The sequence below is a fragment of the Cydia pomonella genome, chromosome 15 (assembly GCF_033807575.1).
Source record: "Cydia pomonella isolate Wapato2018A chromosome 15, ilCydPomo1, whole genome shotgun sequence".
Taxonomy (NCBI): Eukaryota; Metazoa; Arthropoda; class Insecta; order Lepidoptera; family Tortricidae; genus Cydia; species Cydia pomonella.
The window spans coordinates 1638346-1663082 of record NC_084717.1 but is presented as its reverse complement, the minus strand read 5'-3'; the positions used below and the strand labels follow the sequence as shown (position 1 = coordinate 1663082).

Sequence of the window (24737 nt, the reverse complement as noted above, 5' to 3'; positions counted from 1 at the left end):
GTTAAGTAAGATCTTCGTCATTTCTGAACCAATGTTGAAAATTAGTTATTGTTTGAAAGTGGGTATATAGTTCCAAGATGGTCCTTTTGACAAAACCACGAGGAATTAAGGGAACTTCCCAAATCTCATAGGCGTTTTTTAGTTTCATCAACAGACCAGGTATTGCCATTCAAAAAAGTGCTATTTGAAGAAGTGGAACTTCTGATCAGGACCAGAAAAGAACTCTTTAACGATGGGTATTTCACGCTAGACGATTTGTCTTCTTTGTTATGTTTGTAAAGAAGCTACTTGCTTAACGAGGTTTAAAGAATATTTGTGTAAAGGTCTAGCTTACATCATGGTTTCCATGAGGAATTGAGGCAACCTCTCAATTCTTGATGGAACGTAAAACTGTTTATTGACATAATTGTCGATAGGTATCCCATCTGTTCTAATTTACCCCACTTGACGGTACTTACATGAAAAAAAAAAACTTCTCTTAAAAATAGGAAACCTACTTCAAACATAGGTATTAGAAAACAATACAAAAACTGTTATTGTATTTTCAGAAACCATACGGAAATAATGAGGATGCATCGACATAAGAAGAATCGAACATGGGCAAGATAAAGTTCAAGAAAAAAGCAAATATAATGTGTACTTGTGTGTAGTCAAAGAAAGTTGAAAAATAAAGCATAATTAATGGCCATAGAATACAGAACCGATACACGAACATTAAGACTATTAAAAATAGACATATAGGTTGATCGTACTACTCGAACTAATGTATTTCTTTTGTTCAATTATATTATTGCATTAAAGTTAGATTCTCTAGATATATATTATTCATAGGTTCTGTATTCTATACGAATTGTTTTAGTGTAATTATTGTACTAAATACCGTTGACCGCCTGTCAACAGTATTTATTTCTACATTACTATCACAGAAGATTTTAGGTCCTACAGTAGTTTTTGAATTAGTATTTACTATGGACAAATATTGCGAAATGTGAGTTTCTACCTAAAATATCAATCTTTTGTGAACGTGGTGTAGAGTATATACCGCCTAAGACTGAAGTAGCTACGCGGGCAACGTTTTCAAAATAGAATCGTGTTCATCGACCATGAAAAATATGGTAAAAATAATTAGGTACCCGTAGACCCGCTGGTGAACACTGTTTATGATAATGATAACACTTAAAATAAACCCCGTGGACCCACCAGGAGAACATATTCGAGAGACTAGAGATAATACACCCCTTTAAGGGCGGTCGCACTCGGCATTGACATCTGGCGTCTAGATGGCGGGTGGACCTCAGCGAATTTCAAAGAAATATTTATAAACATCCAATGACGTTCGGCTCGGACACCAGATCTTCAATCTCCTGATTCCTGTGGAGTCTCCAGGTTCCATCCTCTCCACGTGTGAGTCCTAGGATTTTTCGCGCTGCCAGACTCGGGCACGTAGTTCAGATGGGTGAGGATCGTGCAGCCTGGAGGGCGTACTCTGAAGTTCCAAATGGCCGAAGACCGTCTAGACGTCCTAGGTAGGTCCCGCTGGAGAGACGAAATGCAAAAAGACCTTAGCGAACTCGGCGCCGTCGACTAGATGGAAACGGTTTGGGACAGAGAAGCGTGGCGGTCTTTGGTGTCGGAGGCCAAGATCCACTTCGGGTCGCTGCGCCATAGCAGTAAGTAAGTATTTATAAACATACTGTACCTTCTGTGTACCTAACCCAAAACGAGATATTTAAGAAAAAGTCCACCCGCCATTCTGACGTCAGGATTGCGGTTGGACCTATGAAATCTTGCATTATACCGCACTAAAAGTATGCAGTTATATGGTACAGTCGCCACCAGATATATCGGAGTGGCCGAGGTGCTCAAAGATCTCTAAACACGCACTCTAACCTCTTGACAGTAGAGGCATGTTCAGATATTCGTGGGTACCTTGGCCGCTCCGATATATATGATGGTGACTGTACCTTCAGTGTACCTCTGTAAATAGAAATAGAAACCGGTGTACCTCTCCCCAAAACAAGGTAGGCTAAGCTCATGCACAATATAGCTGCATACTTTTAGTGCGGTATAATGCAAGATTTCATAGGTCCACCCGCCATCCTGCCGTCAGGTTGGCGGGTGGACCGTTTTGTAAAATATCTCGTTTTGGGGAAAGGTACACTGGTTTCTATTAAAGGTACACTGAGGTACACAGAAGGTACAGTCAACGTCAAATACTTTGTAGCAACCAAAGTAACCAAATAGTTCGGTACACCATATATTTAGTATGGTGTACCGAACTATTTGGCCACTTTGACTGCTACAAAGTATTTGACGCTGACTGTACAATATGTTTATAAATATTTCTTTGAAATTCGCTGAGGTCCACCGCCATCCTGACGCTTACCATATATCTAAGGACCGACCTTAGGGGCAATAAGGATAGTGCTAGTTCAGTTGTGTCATTCACAAATTCGAGCCAATCGTGCTGTCTAACGCAGCTAGATGCGATCAATCGCGTGCGTAATGCGAACTCATCAACCAATCACGTTGTGGTACTTGTGACGTTAGACTGCACGTTTGGCTCAAACTCGTGTGCGTAACACCGCTGTACTGGCCCCATTCTTATTGCCCGTAAGGCCCGTCCTCAGATATATTATGTCAATGACACAGTCGCGATTTTAAAAAATCACATCGCTTCTGCTACCAAATTGTTGAGCATAACGTTTTCCTATCCATAGGTTCCATCTGTCCAGTAGGATCCACCATCTCGATCCACCAGATTGAAGAGATTGTTACTTAACTGATGGATCGAGATAATGAAACCTACCGAATAGAGCGGGTCGATTGGATATAACAAAGTACGCTTATATGAAACGCTACTCCGGTGTGTGAGTGAGACAGTCAGGCCAATTTGAACTTGCATTTGACAGAAAACTGATTGTCTCCATCAAACGCTACCAGTTCCATTGCCGGCCTCTTCGCTGCCTTCTATAGTGGTTCAATCTTACCTTGCTTATGAATAAAAAGGGGCGTGCACACCGATATTAGAGTAATATTGGAATCATATCAGTTAGTTGCGGGCGTCTCGCTCGCACAAATACATGCGTATAAGTGCGAAATGAACGCACGAATGACAGCTAACTGGTATCATTCCAATATTATTCTAAAATTGGTTTAACCCTTTACCAGGCCCCGAAGAACCAGCATGTCTTAATACGTACTTTATATGCTGTTGCAACCGTATTGAACGCCTTGTAAAAAATGTATTTATGAACGTCGGAGATCTTCCTTTAAACCAGAAATAAAAATGTGGGTTAAGGTTATCCCATCGCCTGTCTAAGTAATGAACTGTCATACTAGATTTTGTCTTATTATATTCTTGATCAGGCCAAGGGATATATTCCACCCACATCTTATATCGGTTATAATAGTCAAGGTTTAACTCCAAATCTCCTACGAAACATTATATCAATCACTGAAAAAAAATCACTTACTTACGTGAGTTTTTATGACATGACAAGACAATTTACCGGGCCATGGGAAATATAGCTCCCACACAGTTAAACTCTAATAAGGCCATGGGATAATGTCAACCCACATCCTAATTCTGGTCATACACAATAATGCATGAATATTTATCAATGTTTCCGATTACATTAGCTTTCAACACTCAAAATCTACAAAATATCAAAAAATTGTTCGACCTATGTACTTCTGTTTCATAGAAATTATGAAAAGTGTTCGAATTTCTCCGTAGTTTACTGAAATTAGCGTTCAAGTGAATTTAAACGGCTGCCAAAGATATATTACGCAATTTAGAAGCGTGTTGTGAATGAAGATCATAAAATAATATTTTCAGGGATTGACAAAATATTTTGTAGGTGGTTTGGAGTTAAAACCTGACTACGGTAACCGATATAAGATGTGGGTGAAATATATCCCTTGGCCTGGTAAAGGGTTAATGTCAGTTGCACTTTCGAATTGGCCTACATAGCGATTTCCTTAGCCTGTACACCGGATCGGCGTGTGGGAAGGCATCTAGCTAATGTAAAGCCCCCTCATTAGGTGCTTTTAGCCTTTTGAACGGCAAGAACACCTAAAGATGTGGTGAGAGAAAGCCGCGCGTCCCTCATGCACTGCACTAGCTTTACAGCTTGAATTGCGACCAATGTATGCCGCTCACCGCCCCGCCGGTCGCGTGGGTCCAATCCGCGGCCCTAGAAGACGTACTTTACATATAAACAAGAGCACGCGAGCATTTTGCGAGTTGTGTATGTGTACTTGTGTTATCTAGGCGCACAAACGGTTACAATAACAAGAAGTGTACACCGCGTGTGCAGTCCAACACGGGAGCACGGGTGCGATTCGAAAATAACGCGCTAGCGACGCATTACGACATTGATACTTTACCCTTTGAACGCCATAACAAAAACGTTACTCACATGCCAAGGTCACGGGCGCAAGTGAGCTTGAAAGTGCATGAGTATTACATTAGGGACTTTGACAGCGATTATAACAGCTATAATCATTAATGTGTTCATGGTCCTTAAATCATGTCTAGTTACGACGCCTTAAGGTATTCTTGGCGTTCAAAAGGTTAAGGGCGTTTGCTAGCTGGCGCGAGTGCACGGAGCGGGTGCACGCGCGCGGGTGCCTTTGTAGGTAAAATTCGTCGCATGCGTCCGCGCCAGTTAGCGTCGCCAGTTACTGTTTTTCGTTAACCCGCTCCAGCTAGCAAACTAATCGCAAATGGTCTGAGATTGGCCATGCATTCCCTTATCTGGATCTGGATGCACCTATTCACCAATGCTTGCTTTAAAGTAACTTGTCGACTCGTCCTGATAATATTTGTGCGACCGTGAAGAAAATCTATGCCGTCACTTATTTTTCAATTTATATGAAATAAAGATGTTAAATGTATTCAAAAGTTTTTATTTAATAAGGTATGTATAAGTGCTCTGTGCATCCGCACCAGCTAGCGGTGCCCTTAGCAAACCAATCGCAAATGGTCCGAGATTGGCGCAATAACCATGCATTCTCTTATCTGGATCTGGATGCACCTATTCACCAATGCTTGCTTTAAATTAACTTGTCGACTCATCCTGCTAATATTTGTGCGACCGTGAAGAAAATGTATGCCGTCAGTTATTTTTCAATTTATATGAAATAAAGGTGTTAAATGTATTCAAAAGTTTTTATTTCATATGTATATATAATGGAACAAAATACAGCTACTATCTTAGCTTGGCAAGCAGTTAGAGTCGCTGATGCTTGTAATGTATTCACTGCGTTAATTTTAGGTTTAAGATTCTTTATTCTGACTAAGAATTTGACAATTCACTTACATGAGAACTTATGGCCTGCTTCATATGGCAAACGAAAGGAACGTTGCTTTGAACCGCGACGCAATCTCAAATGTTTCACTTTTACACAATTTTCCTGCAGAGAAACAAAACAAGTATGTACATAGTACCTTTTTACGATTTATTTTATCGTAACATATAAACTTAGATTTATTTTCTTGCTGCTAATTATGGTACTCCAACTACTCCATAAATACATTTACTTACCTACTTATTGCTTAGGAATCTTATTTCATGTTTAATAATAAGTTTATATAACGTTTCTAGCGGGACATAACGCGAACTTTAAAAATGTAATGCTTTTTCTACCTTTATCACTCGAATATGTAAGAGCAAGAGAGATAAATAGACGAAACTTACTAGTTCAAGGTAACCACTCGTTTTATTGTCAAAGTTCCGAATTAAACAAACTTATTCTTCGGTGACATTTTTTAGCGTTTATAAGCGACTATACGGATCCAGCATTTGCCGCTCATTCGGTTCTCCTATTGCACGCAAGATGTCAGTACTAGAGAGGATTTGAAAAATCATAATTAAGTAGTTTAGTGCCATTTATTGAGCGGTAATAATTTAAAAATATATATAAATTACTTTTTCATTATATTTCAGGCATGCAAAGTGATGTAAATGGTTACAAAAGTAACTCTATATGAATGACATTTTTTAGTTCCAGTTTACGCCGCAGCGCATGATCAAAATTGTTAATATCATCTTCCCTGGACACTTTCGGTCTTTGGTGTCATATAAGTAATTAATGCTTAATTGAAGACCTTCCAAATAGGATATGACTCAATTGTATATACCAATAGTAAAAATTACCCAAACTGCTACCAAGGCTCCATCTAGTGCCAGGTAGAACAAACAAAGCGGCATTTACCACAATTAATTAACGAAAAAACTCGTTTTATTACCGCCCCTGCAAGCATTTGAGTGCAAGTATATATATATTAAAATACCTTATAAAAATGTCTTTTAAATGAGATATATGGCTTGAGTATACAAGCAAGTTTCAGTGTTTAATAGCAGTATTTTTAATTCAAGCATATGTTATATCAACTAATTCCAGCCCTGTACGTACTTAAACGTAAGTAGTGGTAAACAGAAATCTAGAATTTCTCATATTCTTTCATACAAAACACCTAACAACCGGCTACATAACAAGTACTTTGTAAAACAACAGTTTATATTCGCCACTTTTTTTTTTAAATTGCTCAGTCCCTGCACGTTATCCAAAGTTGGTGTCATACAATAAAATAATGCTAAGAGTAAACCCTTTCAAACGAGATATGTCTCAACAGTATACATCCATGGGACAAATTGCCCATTCTCCTTTATTATGGTTAGTATATTTCAACTTAATTTTATGTTTTTTTTTTTCAAACTAAAAGTTGATAGGATCCCCACTTTATTGGGTAAAGGCCTCTTTCAATTTGTTGATTCTGAGTAAATTAACATAAAAAGGGTGTAGCAGGAGTAGGTGTAATCTTTCAAAAATTCCCCCAACGCTTAAAGTTCGAAACTATTACTAGATGATGTCCTGTGAGGATAAACTACTTGATACAATTTTTTAACCCCGTACTTCTAGAACCTCACGGCATTCATACAACCTTTTTTCTCCAAATGTATTTGATATTGAAAGGCTATCCAGCTACATCCTTTACCAAAAAAATATATTGTACTAATATAAATACAATAATATTTACCACTAGCTTTTCGGTGAAGGAAAACATCGTGAGGAAACCTGCATACATCTGCGATGAAATTCAAAGGTGTATGTGAAGTCCCCAATCCGCATTGGGCTAGCGTGGGGACTATAGCCCGAGCAGTGGGACGTATATAGGCTGAATTATTATTATTATAATATAAATACAATATTCCTTTGTGCTACCTTAATTAGTTCTTTCAATCTATCAGCGATGATGACTCGGCCCGTCTCGTCAATGGAAGCAAGATCTCCAGTCCGGAGCCAGCCATCTTCTGCAAACACCTGGCTGTTGCCTTCAGGATTGTCCTTGTATCCCTTCATGACATTTGGCCCTTTAATCAATAGCTCTCCCACCTGGAAGGAAGTATTTAGGAGATGGTTATAAGTAAACCTCAATTTTGGATAGGCAGATCAAGTGGCGATCCTTTTTATAGAAAAAAACTTAGTTTCAACAAACATGAAACAGGATATGACTATACCTAAGAGTATCTGATGATAAGCCGCGAGTACAATGTCGTCGTTTTTATTGAAGAAATTGTACTTAAGGTTTATGGTATGGAAGGTAGAGGCAAGGAATAGAATAGAATAAGAATATGAAATATTTATTGCCACATATTACATATTCACTATAAAAAAAAAAATACATCATAAAGAAGACGAAAAAGAATTATAATAATTTATACATATGAGTAAGTTACGTTACTCAAATTGACTAAGTCCCACAGTAAGCTCAATAAGGCTTGTATTGAGGGTACTTAGACAACGATATATATAATATATAAATATTTATAAATACTTAAATACATAGAAAACACCCATGACTCAGGAACAAATATCCATGCTCATCACCCGAATAAATGCCCTTACCAGGATTTGAACCCGGGACCATCAGCTTCGTAGGCAGGGTCACTACCCACTAGGCCAAACTGGTCGTCAAAATATGGCCTCCATCAATTGTATGATGATATTGAATATGTCAAGTGTCGTAGTAAATTTTGAGTGTGCTGGTAGAGCCACGATGGATTGCCGGGTTGGTTATCAATAGCTGCACACTTCCACGATAGTTCACTGCATAATAAGCTATCAATATTACACTTTAAACAACGTTAATGAGCAAAACACAAAAAAATAATCTCGAGACGTCCTCGCCATCTTGAACCTACGACAACCCAGCCGCTACTTGTAAAATTGATTAAATGAGTGACGGAATGAACGTCATAAACGCGGCAGTAACGTGGCGGCGAACGTCATTCATTATCAAGGAAATTGACAGATACAGCGGCAACAACGAAACCGCAACAGTAATGCAGCTGCAGTTGATATCCGAACGTCATATTTCACATTTACTCGTAATTAGGTAAATTCAGATGACGAATGAAGAAGCATTCCATACAGTGTTTTTTTTTTCTTTATATTGGAGAAACAACAGAAGTATGCGACAGGATAATAGGTTACATTGTTAGGTACAAACAATGTAGAGATGAACACTTACTTCCTTAAACGCTCTCACTAAGACATAGTGTGTTGGCCGAACGTTAATTGCAATTAACATTTAACCATTATAAATTGAACCGTAACCGCAACGGACGGTTACAGTTTACGGTTCAACTTATATGGCCAATAATTTTTAATTTCATTAACGATTCGGCCAAATCTGCTTCCATATGTGTGGGTGAACCTTGCGGTATTACTGTCAATCTCCTTAATAAAATGAGTTGCGATTGAGCTTTTAACCGATACGAAAATGGCAACATCGCAATTTATTAAGGAAATCGCCAGTAATATCACCCAACACTATAGTCGCAAGGCTGCAACAGTAATGTTACTGCAGCATCTGTCATATATAGAATAGAATAGAATAGTTTATTTTCTAATAAGTATATATACTTCCATATGTGTGGGTAGATGAATAAAGATCAGTCTTACAACCAGCTTACGTGTGTTACTTATTCCTCCGTCACAATAAATATATTACAGTGTTGTTATCTGAATGTCGCCTAAGTCGGATAGATCGAATATTCAAAAGATAGAACATTTACTCGAAAACACTATTAGAATAGTGTCAGACCAAAACCGTCAAAATTTCATGTCGAAACCGAAACTTCAGCCGGACACTACCGAAAATGCAGTTTTGGCTTCGGCGTGGCGAAAGCTTCGACCGTTTTTTGGACGAAACCGAACCTTCGGGCGAAATTAATATTAAAGTCCGCTTACTTCATTAGGGCCTAAGTTCCTCATTTCTCCGTCCACGATCCGTAGCTCCACGTTAGGGAGCGCACTGCCCACAGTCGTGTAGTCCCTAGCTCCAATTGGATTTGCTGTGGCCAGTGGTGAGGTTTCTGTTAAACCATAGCCCTGGGCGAATTCCACCTCACGCTAAAATGAATACAAAGTTATTTGATTAAAATCCCCAGCAGATAAAATAAATTTGCTTTTTCTACTACCTATTTAATACCTAATATTACACATGGTCTGTTTATTGAATTCCGTTAGCTTCGGGGTATGGCTATTTAAACTATTTAAAGCGTTTAAAGCCGACCACTGACTAACAGTAACAGGCCACCGGACGATATCGGCCTGTCAGTTAGAACAAAAATTTTACAGTTTCGAACCACTAACCGGTGGATATCGTCCGGCGGACTGTTAGTTTAAGAAAACGGCACCCTTACCATGAGTCACTGACTCTGTGAAAATTGACAAATACGCTAACGTCTATGTAACAACATTTCTATGCATCTCGCTGGTACTGACATATTAGTGCGAGTGAGATGTAAGAATAAGAATAATTTATTATCATAAAATAATACATAGTAAAAGTTGCACAAATGCTGTCCTGTATGTGTAGAAAGTAAGTTACGTAGACGATAGCGTTGTATATCAGTGTTAACACTGTCAGTGACTCGTGGTACAGGTACTGTATGGTTTTAGTTGTATTTTTTTTTTCATATAAAATTATTAAAATCTTGGATATAACGTTGTTGACTCAACCAAAGAATCGGTAAAAGCTCACTTTTTATAGTTTTTCGTAAATACTCGTAAACGGTGCCCCATAGCAAAAAATGCTCTATTACATAATCTACGTAACATTTTCTACGATTTAAAAAGATATTAAAGGGGGAAATTAACGAATTTGCGGTTGTTCTTAGTAATACATATTTAATAAAAATCAATCCAGCAGTTTGAAGAATGTATCTCTGTTCCAAAATGACAAGGCGTTTTTTGCATAATATGGTTTAAAATGTTATGATTAAAATAAGTTTTTTATTTTTATTTTTAGTCAAATATTTATGTAGACAGAGTATTTTCTCTTAGAAAGCATCATTTGGTGACGTGGAACTGCAAATACTACAAAATGATGGCATAATATTGTGAAGGCTTTACGTAATTGAAATGAATTATACCTTAGCTTTGGCGAACATCTTGTCTATATCAGCCTGGGCCAATGACGCAGCGCCGCACATCATGCAAGTGATGTGGTCGAATATCTCAGGAGTAACTTGGGGATGCGATCCGAGGAACAATACTGGAAAATACGAACAAATTAAATTAATCATGGTCCAGAGACTATTCAAAACTTCACATAAAATAAAAGTAAAAATAAAACCAACGCAATGATGGTCCGATTTTGATAGCAATGTCTTAAAACAGGCGCTAGAAAACTTGCTTTCAAAAAATGCGTCCAAGTCGGATTAATAGCTACGGTGTCACAGACTAACAGACAGACACATAGTATTCAAACTTATATAAACGTCGTTCCAATCGTTACACTGTCAATATTGATGTCATTATTACTGACCGAGCGTTAGCGATAAGATTTCCATTTCAGCTTGGACAAAAATGCTTTCGTATGTCAGGATGTACTACAGGTCGCATATCTCAACCGGTTCTCGTAAAATTTTGTGAGTAGGTTCAAGAATTAACACGTTCATGGACACAGCGCCATTCTCGAAATTGCCTGCCGTGACACAGGTTAATCCCATACAAGATGTTGCATTATCTATAAAAGTTGTGCCACATATTGACAGCTCAGTTTTTATACATCTTCATACATTGAAGAGGCTCGTGATACGTCATCTCGTCTATAGCCGTAACGTACTCAGTCGTGTCATGGCCTTATACTAGTGATGCATTAACGTCGGTAAGTCACTATGAAGATTTTGCTGCGGTGACACTAGAAAGCCTTTTGATGTGCCTAAAACGGCATAAGATACTTATCCTCATTTTACTTCTATGAAAACTCGCCGTCTGTGGACGGGATAGCGGTTTTGTCAACGTAAAAATCATCGGCTGCAGACGTGGTGCCATATCATGAGGCTCTCCAGTTACGTCTCTCGACGGACTGTCCGTGAACATGTTAAATAGATTTTCTAAATGTTGGAGCCATGGGGATCCGCGAGGTCTATAACTCACAGATACATTAGCAGTGTTTTGTCTGTAAATAATGTAACGAACTATGTGAAATAATTTCTTGTTGGTTGCATGGGTGTCATTATTCTCACAGGGCAATTCGAACGTACACATATCAGAATGACATTTAACTGATGTCATTCAGTTATCATGCTAAATAATACGATTCAAATATCATTCTGACGTCAGTGTACGTTCGAATTGGCCTGTATGAAACAAACAAAGAGAATTCTAACGAAAGCAGTGAATAGAAATGTTTCCCCTACGACAACAATGCTTTTTTAAAGTATCAGCATAACAACATACATTGTTTGCTAATAACATTGAGCAATTGTTTAATATTCACTTAGATTAATTAAACAAACGAACCGGCCCTGACTACGGACAATTGTCTCTATTAACTCCAACAGTTTACCTATTTCATACAACGTGATGACCAGTATTAACCAAAAAACATTGATTTCTACAATAATATATTTAAACAAAATTGCAGACTATAAAAAAAAAAAATAGGTCAGATAGGATAAAAGAAAAAAGTTTTATTTTGCCCGAATAAAAAGAAATCGTATGAGGAAAGTCCTACTACGTAAGTATGTTTAATATTATTTTATGCATTCAATTTATTGTTAGTATTTGTATTATCATTTAATTTAATATCTTTAAGACGAAAGTGGAGGACCCGCGCGAAATCACCTTTTCATACAAACGTAGACCTCATTTTCATCATCATCATCTTGCTAGGCCTTGTTCCCATTTACATCATCATCATCTTGCTAGGCCTTGTTACCATTTACATCATCATCATCTTGCTAGGCCTTGTTCCCATTAACATCATCATCATCTTGCTAGGCCTTGTTCCCATTTACATCATCATCATCTTGCTAGGCCTTGTTCCCATTTACAAACGTAGTCCTCATTTTCCTCTCTGGATATTCACATTATTGAAAATATTTTGACACAATTTGTTGTATATCAATCTACATAAATAAATATTATAGGACATTAGGTATTACACAAATTGACTAAGTCCCACAGTAAGCTCAATAAGGCTTGTGTTGAGGGTACTTAGACAGCGAAGTTTTATAATAACACAAAAATCGAAAAAAAGTCAAACGTCCCCTACGTTTGTTTTTGTGTATAGCAATGGTTAATCTACATCAAATGATGAAAAAAATATTTTCCAAAATGTCAATATTCAGAGAAAAAAATGGAACTACGGAGATTAACTGTTATTTTTCCTATAAGTGTTGCTCTTGTCCCATAGTTTCCCTTATCTTATCATATCATAGTTAATCTTAGATGAAACATTTCAATGAACCTTACCCATAGGCGGTGCCACATATAAGATGTTTATTTTGTTATTCCGCATAGCCTTCAGGAAGGTATCAGGCTGGAACTTCGGTAGCACGTGCAGCTTTATCCCGACGCACAACTTGTGCACCGTGGCGATGGACAAGCTGTAGCTGTGGTACATGGGTAACACCACTAGCTGGTTCTCTTGGTATGGAGCTGTAAAGAGGGTATTTATTAAAGACAATAACACAAGTCAATACAATATTAAATCATTAAAAAAAAACGCAAGCTAAGATTTTAAGAAATTAAATGAATTGAATTAAGAATTAATTTAAGAAAAATACGACAATAGCCTTAAGTCCTGGTCGGCTAAGTGGGATGCCACAAGGCTGGCCACGTTTTAGCAAATCTGTCCTAAGTGAGATAGTGGCCAGCCTTTTGGTCATCAGTAGCCTCAATAAGGGCCGTTTATATCCATAAATAGACGACGCGTACTAGGCCCCGGCTTTTCCAGTTTTAAATATATTTCCTTTTTCAAGAGATTAGTACCAAACCATGGGATAACTCTTATTTACGTCAATTTAACAAATACAAACCATCAAATATTTCCCAGATGTTAATTAAACACATTATTTGATCCTATTTCCTGACTAGACAAGTTTTTCGTCTAGTATTATCAAATATAATTTGAAATAGAGGTGGATGGTCAAACAACTTTGTAGCCACAGTAAATTTATTGCCATCTTTCGACACATTATTACAACTTTTCGAACGCCAGTTGACTTTGACCCTTATTCTTTCACTGATTTAGTGATTTATGTTAAAGTTAAACATCAAAAAGTAGTGCCATCTTACCGGGCATAGGCCCAAGGTTATAGTACAGTCAGCGTCAAATACTTCGTAGCAGTCAAAGTGGCCAAATAGTTCGGTACACCATACTAAATATATGGTGTACCGAACTATTTGGCTACTTTGACTGCTACGAAGTATTTGACGCTGACTGTACCATCGCTCAAGACGATGCCGCCATACCTTTGGCCTATAATCTATTATTAGATATCGCCACTTTTTGATATTAACACATATCAGTGAAACAATAAGGATCAAAGTCAAATGCCGTTCTAAAAGTTTTAATCATGTGTCGAAAGATGATAGTAAATTTACTGTGGCTACAAAATTTTCTTTGACAATCCACGTCTATTTCAAATTCTCTCTGGTATTATGCACAGTTTTTATCCTTAACTAACTAGAGCAATAGTGTTCGTTTCAGACCTTGTGGATTTCAATGATTGCCTTACCATCAGGATTGTAATGCTTCAATTCTGTATCCTGCTGCGCACAGTTCGCCACAATATTCCCATGAGTCAACTCCACTCCTTTAGGCAGCCCCGTAGTCCCACTCGAATACGGCAAGAACGCAACATCACTTGTCTTGACTTTAACCTTCTTCAAAATATCTAAATCCACATGAATATCTTCTATAAGCTCTTTGAATGATACCGTGCCCTCAACTCCAGATGCTCCTGAGTTTAAGCAGACAATTGGTATTTGTTTCTTGCTGAGTATCAATGCTTCTTGTAGAGTTGATATTGTGTCGGGATGAGCAAAGATTAATTTTAATCCTGATTGCTGGATTTGAGTTTGTATTTCGTCTGTAAAGATGCATATTTGATTGAATGTTATCAAATATTTTATGAAAACGATACCATAAATTGAAACGGTGCGGTGTACTTTTAAAGTGGCAATAATCAAAATCAATATTGAAGAATAGAATACATTTATTCAAGATCATTAAACAACGTTATGTTCTTTTTCAATAATTTCATTTTTGATGGAAGATTTTATCGCTGACTACTTTTTTTTCAACAAGCTACTAGACAATTCGAACAAACCCAAACACAATTAGGTTGCATTGTTTTATCACAGTTCCTATGGCCACCTCCTGTCTCATCTGATGAGCTCGTTTCGCTTACATTGTTTTTTTTTTTAATAGGGAAACCAACATCGAATATTACACATAAAGGTAAGTCATTGAAGATATTACGCTAGCCAACACAGTTTTCACTTAAGTATGAATAATAACAATTCAGTTGCTCAGAAAAGACATAGCACTTAGAAATGTGATATGTATGTAGGTATGTGAGGGCATTTGCCTATTACATCGCTTATGCTTGGTTTAAGCTAATGCTTTGTTAATTACACTTATATTTTAATTATAATTATACTTACAAGCTGTGTAAATAGGATTAAACGTAGTCAGCGTCGCTCCAGCAGCCAACGCTCCTAATGCAACTATAGGGTATTCTGGTGAATTAGGAGATATGATGCCCACCGTGTCTCTGTCGTTTATTCCGAACTTCTTCCTTAGGTTGGCGGCTAGGGTTCGGCTAAACTTGTGTAGCTGGCCGTACGTGTAACTTCTATTCGTAATAGCGCATTCCTTGAAAATAAACATGGTTAAGGTCAGGTTGAGTAATGGAAACATAGTTAATTCTGCTCGGGGCACGAGAAAACTAATGAGAAAAGTCCTTCTACGAAAGTATTAATAATATACGTGTTACATGATATTTATCAATATCAGCCGGCCAAAATGTATGGGAGAGTCAATATTTTTTTCGTGATTTCGGGGTTGGTCCCATAGTTAAAGTTGCTCAGTATGACCTATAAAACGTGTACGCACCCTATTTTCAGTGGCTGGTGTAACGAAAATTGAAGAAATTGGCGTAAAGGTCTTAATTAAGTGCCTAAGCAAGTCGCTTAAGACCATTATGAGTACGCTGTGATAATGATTCAACGAAGTAGGTATGTTTTGTTTTTACGCTTACGAATCTTATCACGACCTCGTGACAGCTCTACAGCTCACAGTCAATAGTTTAGTTTAATTTATGATAATTTAACAGTACAGAGTCTGTAAATTTATCAGTAACTGCATTTTCCTTCATAACTATAATTTGTCGACCTTTAATTAAGAACATTTTAAAGGTGAGATTCCGATGGCAACTACAGCCGCATGACTGTTGAGATATTACTGCGGCCTTGATTTTTTTTATACTACGTCGGTGGCAAACAAGCATACGGCCCGCCTGATGATAAGCAATCTCCGTAACCTCTGTACACCTGCAACTCCAGAGGAGTTACATGCGCGTTGCCGACCCTAAACCCGCACCCCCCTCGTTGAGCTCTGGTTCTGGCATAAGCGCTATCTGTCAATTTCCTTAATAATATTAGTGATGTCATCGAGGCAGTAATGCGGCAGCGAACATCACCCGTTTATTCATGACAAATACATTACACTGTACAATGATTACCTATTTTATAATCCTATTTAATCTACATTTTTCCAAGTTGTTGGCTGCACTTACTATATGGTCTTAAAATCATCTACTGGGCCATCGTACCTTGTCAGTGGGCAGTGGGCACTTCAAGATGATATAAGATAATAATGACAATGATGAGATGATAATGATGAGTAGCTTAAGTGTGTAAAAATAATTGTAATTTAATCTTGTTGGGGCAATAAATTAGGTATTTATCTATCTATCTATCTATATGCCGAACAGTATGTTTTGAGCATCCGCACTCGCAGCATTCCTGGTCACTCCATCCCCATTTTTTCGGAGGTATACACATTTAGTACGGTCAAATTAACTCAAATTTCACTAAAGTCAGGAACTAATTCTAAGGACTAATAAAATCACTACGGATTGTTTTGTATGGGCTAAAAATCGAACTTTATACAGTCGTTACTAAATTCACCCCCCCGGAAAGGGGTGAAATCGGCTGAAAATAATGTAATGGTTGTAACTAAGAAGAGAAAAAAGGTGTACTCGGTGCAATTTGGCGTACGTTTTACAACACTTATATCTAAATTCGCACGTGTTATTTATGTTAATTTAAGCTACGGAACAGGTAAAAAAAAAAACAACATACAAAAAAATCTATTTTGGCCATTGCGGGTCTGGGGAAAGTAATGTACTCGGTGCAAATTGAGTATATAATTAGAAAAAATATTTAAATCCAATGTCAAATTCGCACCAGGGTGCGACACCCGGAAAGTAGTTTTTCATGTTTTACTGTAGTTGTACTTCGGGGGAAATTTTAATACTATTGGAAATTGATGCAATCATATTCATTTGATTTTGTTTACATTCGCACCCCATAAAAAATTGGCATTTTTATACGGAACATGCAGTTTTGTAATCAAGTACCAAAAACGTAGAGCAATAAATACACAGAAGCGACAAGCGCGTGATTAGTGGCAAGAGAAGGAACGCGCGTAGATGCACCGACGAAGCACGGCTCTTGAGGCACGAGTAGTGGCATGTACCTACTGCAAAAATAGTATGTTTTTTTTTTTCTTTTATACTACGTCGGTGGCAAACAAGCATACGGCCCGCCTGATGGTAAGCAGTATCCGTAGCCTATGTACGCCTGCAACTCCAGAGGAGTTACATGCGCGTTGCCGACCCTAACCCCCTCCCGCCCCTCGTTGAGCTCTGGCAACCTTACTCACCGGCAGGAACACAACACTATGAGTAGGGTCTAGTGTTATTTGGCTGCGATTTTCTGTAAGGTGGAGGTACTTCCCCTGTTGGGCTCTGCTCTAGATCTGGAATGACATCCGCTGTGCTGTGCCCTACCACACAGAGCGAGATGACATTCACAATGCCCATACCTCTCGTAAAAGGTTTCTGAGTATGCAGACAGACAGTCAACAAATTAAATACAGGTACGCTCAATGTTTGTTAAATTCGAAAAATCGCGTTTTTCCATATACTTACGAAAACGTTAGACTACTTAGTTCACTCAATGGTTGTTTAAAACAATAGTTCCGTTTTAATGCCAGAAGAAAGATTTGTGCTCGTTGCCCGTCAAAAGTGTCAAACAAACTGTCTCGGAACAATCGCTGCGCGTAGGGTTTGAGATCCGGATATCCGAAATATCCGGATATCCGTCAACTATAAGATCCGGCTATAGCGGGTCATAAGATCCGGATATTACGGATCCGTTAAATATGGTTATTGACCTATAACCGAAACAATTTTCTAATGAAATTTATGAATAATTTTGTCATTTAAATATAGTATTTTCATATATTTAAGCAATTCAAATACTAACAGCACATCAATTTTGATAAGTACATCATGTCACGCAGTAACTTTATACAATGAATGCGAATGTTGCTTAATGCAAACATTAGATCATTGGATATCCTGATGACTTGGGGCTATAGGCTCAAAACAAAAGCGACCTGGAGGCCAAGGCTAGGATAGTAGAGTAGGAAGGAGAGAAAATTGGTCTGATAATCAACCACTAGAATATCTCCAAATGAATAGGGCTAAGATGGTCGGCTCTTTATCATTTGTCATGAAGGGCATAGTGACAAGTGATAAAAATAGAACCATGCTGCCACCGCAGATCAAAAAGAAAAGACCTACCTAAAGTAATCGGGAAGAGGAGATAGATGTTCGAATCCAAAATGCCCTAAGATGCTCAGCAGCGCTTCACCGAGTTCTAGTATCCAAGCTGATCAATAGACTGTCCATGATTCAAGTCTATAATACAATAATTAGATTTTGATGAATAGCATCGGTAAGTATTACACTTGATCAGAAAAAAAAGAACAAGTTCTTAGTTTAGAAGACGAAATTCTGGCGGAATATTCTGGGACCTATCAGAGATGAAAATAGAGAAGATGAAAGCGTAGGAAAAATAGGAAGCTAGAGTAGCTAGTTGCGGCACCCAATATAATTAGCGAGATTATAGCCGCACGACTTCGCAGACTTGGTCACTTGGAGTGGACGGGAGAGAATCGGGCTGTGAGAAGATAGGAGCGATGTAGCCCTATAACGCCCTCGGAGTATCCAACTAGCGTGGAGTGGTGCAGAATAGAGCAGAGTGACGTTGTACTTGTGTCAAAGGCCAAGATTCTTTTTGGGTCACTGATCCAGTGAAATAAGTAAGTATTGCTTTCATAGTTAGTATTTCATGACGAATGAACACGAGGTGAGGCATTGGATGTATTTCCAACTATGCACCAGCTAATCCAGATATAAACCCTCCTTATTAAGTACGGTTTTAGAGATAACATTATGTTAGCTATTATAATAATCAAGTAATCATTTAAAATTGGTTGGGATAATATCATTGTATTAAAGGATTTAAACATAGTTAAAAACGTTATTTCTGTGTTATCTAAATCCGTTTATTCGGATATTATTTTGGTGGATATTCGAATAATTAGAATATCACAATATTCTAATCGCAAACCCTACATATAGTAGTGGCAGCCAGTAGTGACACAAATAGGTAATGTAAATACTGCGAGGAGGATCTTGTTTAGGAAATAATCGGACAGACAGACGGACATGACGAATCTATAAGGGTTCCGGTTTTTGCCATTTGGCTACGGAACCCTAAAAACAGAGCGATCGAGTGTATTCCTTCAACAGGATGCTCTCTTACAGCATATAAAAAGGGCTTAACAGACCCACATTGGGACCAATTTACCGGAATAGCGACCCACAAATGCTAGATTCTTGCAACTAGGCTTGGCGAAAGAAAAATGATGGACCAGCGTACACCTCTTTGTAGAAAACCTTTCCTGATGCTAGTCTCAGCTGCAAGGAGCTATTGTCTTGCAAGTGCAAATAACGCTGTACAGGGTGTGGGTGAGTAAAACACGGATTTAAGTACACTATGCTTTGCGCATGCGAAGGTGCATGCTCTGGGACAAAATAACACGTAAAAAATAATTTTTGTTTAATTAGTGTGTAACTTTAATTAGCTAGATCCGGAGTAAATTACAATAAAACGATCTCAGTATTCTTAATTTTGATAATAATACTTTTATCGAAAATATTACTTTACTATAAATATCGTTCAGCAAGTTACCTTTACTTAAACATCATTTGCCTTGCAAATTGTATTGAAACAGCCATCCGACTCTTGGTGGTGTCATCCGGTATGGAACAAAAATAGTGTAATTTGCTTGTTTATAAACCGATTTTCAAAATTTTAATGGAATTTAATAGCTTACTAATGTAGCATTCATATCTTGATACAATGTTTTCCTGTAAAGTTACTAGTAAAGTTGATGAAAACAAAAAACGGATTTTTTTTCGGGAAAATTTAAATAAAACTTAAAATTTCTCGCAAACTATGGTAGCGCATTTAATTTTGCTTTTTATGACACCCCACACAAGCTTACATGTGATATACTTTCTGTGGTATACGCAATATTCTGAACACGGCACCGGCCATTTTGATGACGTCATAACTGGTGACTTAACCACGTTAGAAACTGTCTCCCGATGGTTTTTTTGTCAAAATAACATGCTTAACAACATACTAAAATATGGGGCTGGTTTCATCAAAGGCACCTTTTGGGCCCTATATGACCCTAAGGGAAGCGCCTTCATACCTACTCGTATAACATTTTTTTATACAATCAAACACATTTGAATAAGTAGTCGATAAAGCGGTCAAACACCGATATATTATTAATATGTTGTAACATGACATCACTATTTTTGATCTCACATAGACAATTTACGCACAAACTTGCATTTCATTTTTGGTCGCACTTTTGAAGTGTGACAGTCGTTCTTGATATCCTATTTCTATGTATCCGGATCCGAAAAATTGTCGGATATTGCAAACCCTAGCTGCGCGCTGCGCTATCTCCCCGCCCCGCGCGCCCCGCGCCGTGTGCGGCAACCACCTTCGCTTGCAGTTCGTTGCGACTAATTCTATTTACTTTTTGACAAACTTCCGGTAAAAAAAATCTATTTTTTATTTAGTGCAAATGTAGTGTCTTTAGATAAGTACCGTTTTTAAAATTTTCACGTCTCTCTTAATTTCCCCCGAAGTACAATGTACAAAATAATTAAAAATACATGTTCCATAATTTGCCCAGGCGTGCAAAGTTAACTGAATGTTTATAATGCTTTAAAAAGCTTAACTTGAGATTGCACCAACCGACTGACTTATCCTCGAGCCGCAATCGAAAAAAAAAATTTTTTTGGGGTATCATACATTGCACATCTTTTTAATTAAGATATACTATGCATCAAGGTGTTCTCTATACACTACTTAGCTTGAACCCAATAGCTTTTAATTTACTCCAAAATTACGGCACTTTATAGTTTATACCTAAAATTTAACGGTCTTCCGTACATAATAGAAACGGTGCAACTCGGGGGAAATAATCTAGTTGCGCCATCTAACGAATCCAAAAAAAGCACGACTACACGACTTACTTCCATACTTTTCGTTAACTTGACTATACTAATTGGCTTATTCCTGTTCTTAGACGGTTGAGCATTAAACCGTAAACCGTAACGGACGGTTGCAGTTTACGGTTCAATTTATAATGGATAATGGTCAATTGCATTGACGTTTCGGCCAACACTGATCTTAGCTACATAAATATAGGGGTCAATTCAATTCATAACAGACAAAAATAAATTATAACGAAACTCTGATAGTGCGTTATGCGCATAATGGATGGTTAAAGTTTACGGTTCAATTTGTAATGGTTAATGGTTTGGTTAATTGCATTAAAGTTTCGGCCACCACTGTTGAGTATGCACCACGCACGGCAATCAAGCCAATTGATTAAACGGTTAATCAAGGAATTTGACAGATATAGTAGCGGCGTCAACGCCACAGCAGTAATGTCGCAACAGTAGTACAGCTGCAGTTCCCATCGGAATGTAACCTTAATTACCCATTGGCATTAGCTTTAAGGTAACATTCCGATCAGCATCGAGCCGCATGGGAACGCATGCTTTCATCTGTAACGATTTTTTTTATACTACGTCGGTGGCAATCCCCCGCCCGGTGGTGGTGCCCGCCTGATGCACCTACGCCTGTAACTCCGGAGGTGTTATTTTCGCGTTGCCGAGCCTAACACTCCGCACCCTCGTTCGCTCTGACAACCTTCCCGGCAGCGTCACAACACTATGAGTAGGGTCTAGTGTTATTTGGCTGCGGTTTTCTGTAAGGAGGTACTTCTCTAGTTGGGCTCTGCTTTAGATCTGGAATGACATCCGCTGTGCTGTGCCCTACTACCCAAATCGAGATCACAGTGCCCATACCTCTCTTTTGGACGTAGTTTAAGGACATACCCAGGTCCAGTAGTCTCTATCAGTTATCTATCAGTTATCAGTTAGGTTCAGTAGTTATCTATCAGTTATCAGTTAGGTTCAGTAGTTATCTATCAGTTATCTACAATAATTTCGTATCATCCACGATGACGTGCAGATTTTGTCAAATCTAATCTTTTTTTTTTGATACTACGTCGGTGGCAAACAAACATACGGCCTGCCTGATGGTAAGCAGTCTCCGTAGCCTATGTACACCTGCAACTCCAGAGGAGTTACATGCGCATTGCCGACCCTAACCCTACCCCCCTCGTTGAGCTCTGGCAACCTCACTCACCGGCAGGAACACAACACTATGAGTAGGGTCAAGTGTTATTTGGCTGCGGTTTTCTGTATGGTGGAGGTACTTCCCCAGTTGGGCTCTGCTCTAGATCTGGAATGACATCCGCTGTGCTGTGCCCTACCACACAAGGCGAGATGACATTCACATTGCCCATACCTCTCTTTTGGACGTAGACTTTTGAGTATTTTGTGTTTCCTTTTCCATAATACAAACAATAAAGTACAATAATAGACATACAAACATTCATACATACCTACCTAACAAAATCTTGTAATTAATTTTCTATTTGATTATTATATTTATACTCAAGTTTAATCTGTTTTATCTGTCACTTCACTATTTACTTTACCGTTGCAACTTTCTTCTCCCATTTATCCAAATTGCGCCAAACAAACTCATTCACAGTACACTCTGGTATCACTATATCATTACACGGCGATCTGACCACATTTTCATTAGACCAAACATGTTTTTTTCTCAAAATAATCGCGGGAAACGAGTTCCGAATGAACACACGAGCGGCCATGACTACGACCATATAATGAATGCGGCAAGAGGTTGGTTTTGAACTTACTTAAACGCGGTGCCCTTGGTACGAGTAGAGTATCAGGTTAGATATATTCGAGTTTAAGTTAATTCATTCATTCATTTATTCTTTTAAAATTATGGTTTCAGTCCAGTATCAAGGTAATGGAAATATAGAAATAGAAATTAAAGATGCAAGCATTCTTACCGTTGCATCTCAATACATACTTGAGAATATTATGTATGTTCGGAAAAATATCAATGAATTCAAGCTTAACAGTGATATCCATAACTATAACACTAGAAACAAGCATAAACTTGCTGTGCCCGCCCACCGCCTCCGTAAGGTTAGTACGTCTTTCGTCGGGAACTGTACACGTTTTTATAACAAAGTTCCCACTGATATAGTGAATTTGCCTCTTAACAAATTTAAGTCACACGTTAAGAGCTCTTTGTTAAGTAAGGCGTATTATGCTGTGAATGATTTCATAGATGATAAGGATGCCTTTAAGCCAGTAGCTTGATCTTGATAGTATGATAAAAATGTAAGTAATAGTGTTTTCGTTTTCTTTCTGTGAAATAACTATACTAGCGTCCAGTAGAACTGACACAAGAGAACATCATGTTCTCGTTTGATTGTATTATTTTAGTTTTGGACACTTAGAGACCTTATACACCTCTAAGATTTTATTTTATTTTAAATTTTATTTTATTTTAATACCTATTTTAATGATTTGGACACTTAGAGACCTGTACATCTCTAAGTCAATTTAAATTTATAATTTAGTTTTATAGGTAGGCACTCCTTATGAATAATATGTAGTCGCGTTTATGTGGCGCTATGCCGTCTTTAATGTAACTTACAAGCACAAATGTTGTATCTCACAATTTTTTATTATATTTATATTAATACAACCCGGCAGCTTGAACATGTCATGCTCGCTTAAAAGTCTTTACTTACGGTGGCGTCGTTGATCGGGTCGCCACTTTCCCGAATGAAGGTTGAGGGAGGCGATGGCTGAGATACACGTCATACTCGTGAACGGGTGCTGTTTGTGGAGACCGGTCTGTTTAAGCTTACACGGGGTACAGGTTATGTTAAAGTATGTAACTTTACTTTTGAGTGGCATTAACGTGAGACACTTCATTCGGTTCTTGTCTGTTTTAATTTTTTTGTCTTTTAATCATTTATATAAGAATTCAAGCCTTGGCGACCCTCTACATCTCTAAGGATAATTTAATATATTTTTTATATTTTATCTCTGACACTTAGAGACTTATACATCTCTAAAGAATTTTAGTATTTTATGGTTTTATTTTTTTATCATAGTTTTTTTTGTGTAATTTGACATTTAGAGACAGTATACATCTCTAATAAAGTATTTATTATTTCATAGATTCGATATTTGTAATTTTTTTTTTTTTAATTTATTGTTTGTAAAAATGGACATGTAAAAGTGCCCCTGTGGCCTATTTGCTGAATAAATGTTTGATATTTGATATTTGATAATAGAAATAGTTTATTCATGGCAAAAATATACAAAAAAAAGAGGACCAAAAACAAACTTATACATAACATTACAACGTATAACATCGTATAATACATACTTTTTTATCAATTAATTTGTTAAATGCTATTTATTTTATTAAAATTTTTATATCTTTGTATTGTGACTTATCATTTCCACGTTATTGGCAATGTGCTGTAAATGAAAATGAAATGAAAATGAAAATGTAAGTTGGCTATTAGGAGCTTTAAAGGCGACTAAAATTGTACAGTTAGTACAAGACAGAGAACGGTGATTTTATTAGCTCGCGTACAGCGATAGCTGAACTTTACAAGTAGCATGTGGACCATCGGCCGTTGACTCCAAAATGGTTGTTAAACGCGTTTCAAGATAAATTTTCCATTCACTGCTGACTATTACATTAGTTTACTGTATAATAAGCTATAAACAATATTAATGAGCAAAAAACAAAGGAATTAGTTAACATAATAGGCGTGACTATAA

The 24737-nt window shown here is 37.6% G+C and overlaps 1 protein-coding gene and 1 long non-coding RNA gene across 2 annotated transcripts in view; one reads left to right on the top strand and one right to left on the bottom strand.

The window, feature by feature from the left end:
• The window catches only part of LOC133525520 (uncharacterized), a 32042-nt gene extending 9136 nt beyond the window's left edge, over positions 1-22906 (bottom strand). Inside the window, exons 1-7 of the mRNA XM_061861787.1 lie at positions 22550-22906; positions 14980-15190; positions 14049-14402; positions 12781-12966; positions 10452-10573; positions 9265-9426; positions 7234-7404 (exon numbers count right to left, since the gene is read on the bottom strand). Coding sequence (XP_061717771.1) covers positions 7234-7404; positions 9265-9426; positions 10452-10573; positions 12781-12966; positions 14049-14402; positions 14980-15190; positions 22550-22738 — 1395 coding nt within the window. The 5' untranslated portion in view covers positions 22739-22906. The remainder of the gene's footprint in view (positions 1-7233; positions 7405-9264; positions 9427-10451; positions 10574-12780; positions 12967-14048; positions 14403-14979; positions 15191-22549) is intronic.
• LOC133525524 (uncharacterized) lies at positions 479-4902 on the top strand. Its single transcript, XR_009800584.1, has 2 exons — positions 479-3939; positions 4579-4902. It is a non-coding gene; the product is annotated as an uncharacterized LOC133525524 (long non-coding RNA).
• Positions 22907-24737: the final 1831 nt, after the last annotated feature.